Source organism: Mus pahari, chromosome 1 (genome assembly GCF_900095145.1).
Source record: "Mus pahari chromosome 1, PAHARI_EIJ_v1.1, whole genome shotgun sequence".
In the NCBI taxonomy this organism is placed as follows: domain Eukaryota; kingdom Metazoa; phylum Chordata; class Mammalia; order Rodentia; family Muridae; genus Mus; species Mus pahari.
The window spans coordinates 40,129,354-40,131,666 of record NC_034590.1 but is presented as its reverse complement, the minus strand read 5'-3'; the positions used below and the strand labels follow the sequence as shown (position 1 = coordinate 40,131,666).

Here is a 2,313-nt window from a genome sequence, read left to right as displayed (position 1 = left end):
ATTGAGAAAATGCCTTACAGCTGGATCTCATGGAGGCATTTCCCCAACTGAAGCTCCTTTCTCTGTGATAACTCCAGCCTGTGTCAAGTTGACACAAAATTAGCCAGTACACTGTCCATGTGGCTGCTTTGGTCACAGACATCTTATTTGTCACAGGCACTGTAGATTAATTTAACCTCTTCTCCAACCCTGACAGCCCTTCCCCTAAGCACCTTCTTCTCTCTTCTAGGGATAAAGAAATACCCGAGGGTAGATGGCAATAAGGGAGTCACTGTGGTGACGGTGTTTCACCACTAGTTGTTTGAAAGGCTGGCTCAATTCTGTCTCGACTGCTTGCTGGTCATTTGACTATGAGCCCAAGAACCAATGTCTGTCTGGCGTGTTCTTAGGTCATGTCCTTTCTCTATCAGCAGAGACAAACTCAAGTGGCACTGGGCATGTGGACATGGGTATCCATAAACTCATGCTTTATGAAACCTGTACTTACTGTTTCTGGTGGCAACAAGATCTGGGAGTAATGGGAAGTTTCATGTGGTTGCAGGTACATCTGTGATTACACCTACTACCTGTCTCTGCACCTTGGGACTGGGCATGCGGCTCTCATCCACGTCCCTCCTCTGTCGCACTGGCTCTCAGCCAGCCTTCTAGGCAAAGCCTTGCAAGCCATCATCCAAGAAATGCTGGAAGGAAGCAGGAAAGTCCAGACTCAAAGTACAGCAGCTTAAGGGAAGCAGCAGGGGGATGCCTTCTTTAGATGAAATGGAGTGTTTCAGGCTGCGCTATGAGAGGCTCTAAAAATGTGAAACACTTACAAGGCTAGGGGTGTTTGTGGGGGTGGGTGTGTGGACACACAGAATCAGTCTTACTTTAGTGTCTAAAGCAAGAAGAAAATCCTCAAAGGTGATGCTTCGTAAGGGATAAACTAGGGGAAGCTATGACCTTTGTGACTACAAAGAGCCACTAAAACCTAGTGTCAAGACCAAATTAACTGAATAGCTCTCAATTTTTTTTTAAAAAAAGATTTATTTATTTATTTATTTATTTATTTATTTATTGTGTATACAATGTTCTCCCTGCATGTATGCCTGCATGCCAGCGCAGGGCAGCAGATCTGATTATAGACGGTTATGAACCATCATGTGGTTGCTGGGAATCAAACTCAGGACCTCTTAAGCTCTCACTCATCTTCCCTGTTTTGTTTTGTTTTGTTCTGAGACAGGGTTTCTCTCTGTAGCCCTACCTGGCTGGCCTGGAACTCACAGAAATCTGCCGGATTCTGCAAGAAAATGACTTTACAAGATTCCCTTTGCAAATAAGCCAGGGACATTTTACATATGGCAGAGCCGAGCCACACTAAGGCGGATCAAAGCCCAAGGTGGATTGGGATGGTACAGGCCACCAGCACAGAACCTAGCTGCTTGGCTGGTCCCACGGAGACCCCTCTCTGTGAGCAAGGAGCTCCTGCTCCAAACCTTAAGTCCCTTTGTTCCAGGAGTGGGGCTGGCTCCAGTGACACTTCAGGTCACTTGGCACCTGGCCAGACACGTTAAAAAAAACAAAAAACAAAAAACAACAACAACAAAAAATGCCAGGTACATGCTTTTAAACCCAGCACTTGGGAGGCAGAGGCAGGTGGATTTCTGAGTTCAAGGCCAGGGCTACACAGAGAAACCCTGTCTTGAAAAACCAAACCAAACCAAACCAAACCAAACCAAACCAAACCAAAATATCCCCTCCCCAAAACAAACAAAACAAAACAAAACAAAACAAAGTTTGAAAGCTACCTAGAGCTGGGCGAGGTGCATGCCTTTAATCCCAGCATTTGGGAGGCAGAGGTAGGTGGATTTCTGAGTTCGAGGCCAGCCTGGTCTACGGAGTTTCAGGACAGCCAGTGCTACAAAGAGAAACCCTCTCTCGAAAAAAACCAAAAAAAAAAAAAAAAAAAAAGCAAGCTACCTAGGTGAGAGGCCCAGACCCTCCTCCCCCCTATTGATGAGCAGCTCTTCTATTCCCCTCTGTGTCTCTCCAGTTTCTCAAGACCCTAAGCATCCATTTGCATTGTATTTTTTTGTAAATAGCCAGGCATCCCCTGATGATACACTGTATCCTGTTCAGTCTTGGCTGATAGTGGGTGGTTTGTATGCTTGATAGCCATAGAGTAGAACACTGGTTTATGTTGGTCATTTAATGGTTGGGAGGTTTGAAGCATGACTGTGTGTTCATCTATAAACCAGACTAATAAAAAAGTCCTGGTTCTGAATACCCTGAGAATGTGTTACCAACAACACACTAGCCCCCCCCAAAAAAAAAAAA

At 45.3% G+C, this 2,313-nt stretch overlaps 1 protein-coding gene across 1 annotated transcript in view; it reads left to right on the top strand.

Annotated features, from left to right (window-relative positions):
• Window positions 1-988, top strand: part of Pgpep1l (pyroglutamyl-peptidase I like) — a 31,766-nt gene extending 30,778 nt beyond the window's left edge. Inside the window, exon 5 of the mRNA XM_021191662.2 lies at window positions 542-988. Within this exon, the coding sequence (XP_021047321.2) occupies window positions 542-725 (184 nt within the window). The 3' untranslated portion in view covers window positions 726-988. The remainder of the gene's footprint in view (window positions 1-541) is intronic.
• The last annotated feature ends 1,325 nt before the right edge of the window (window positions 989-2,313 follow it).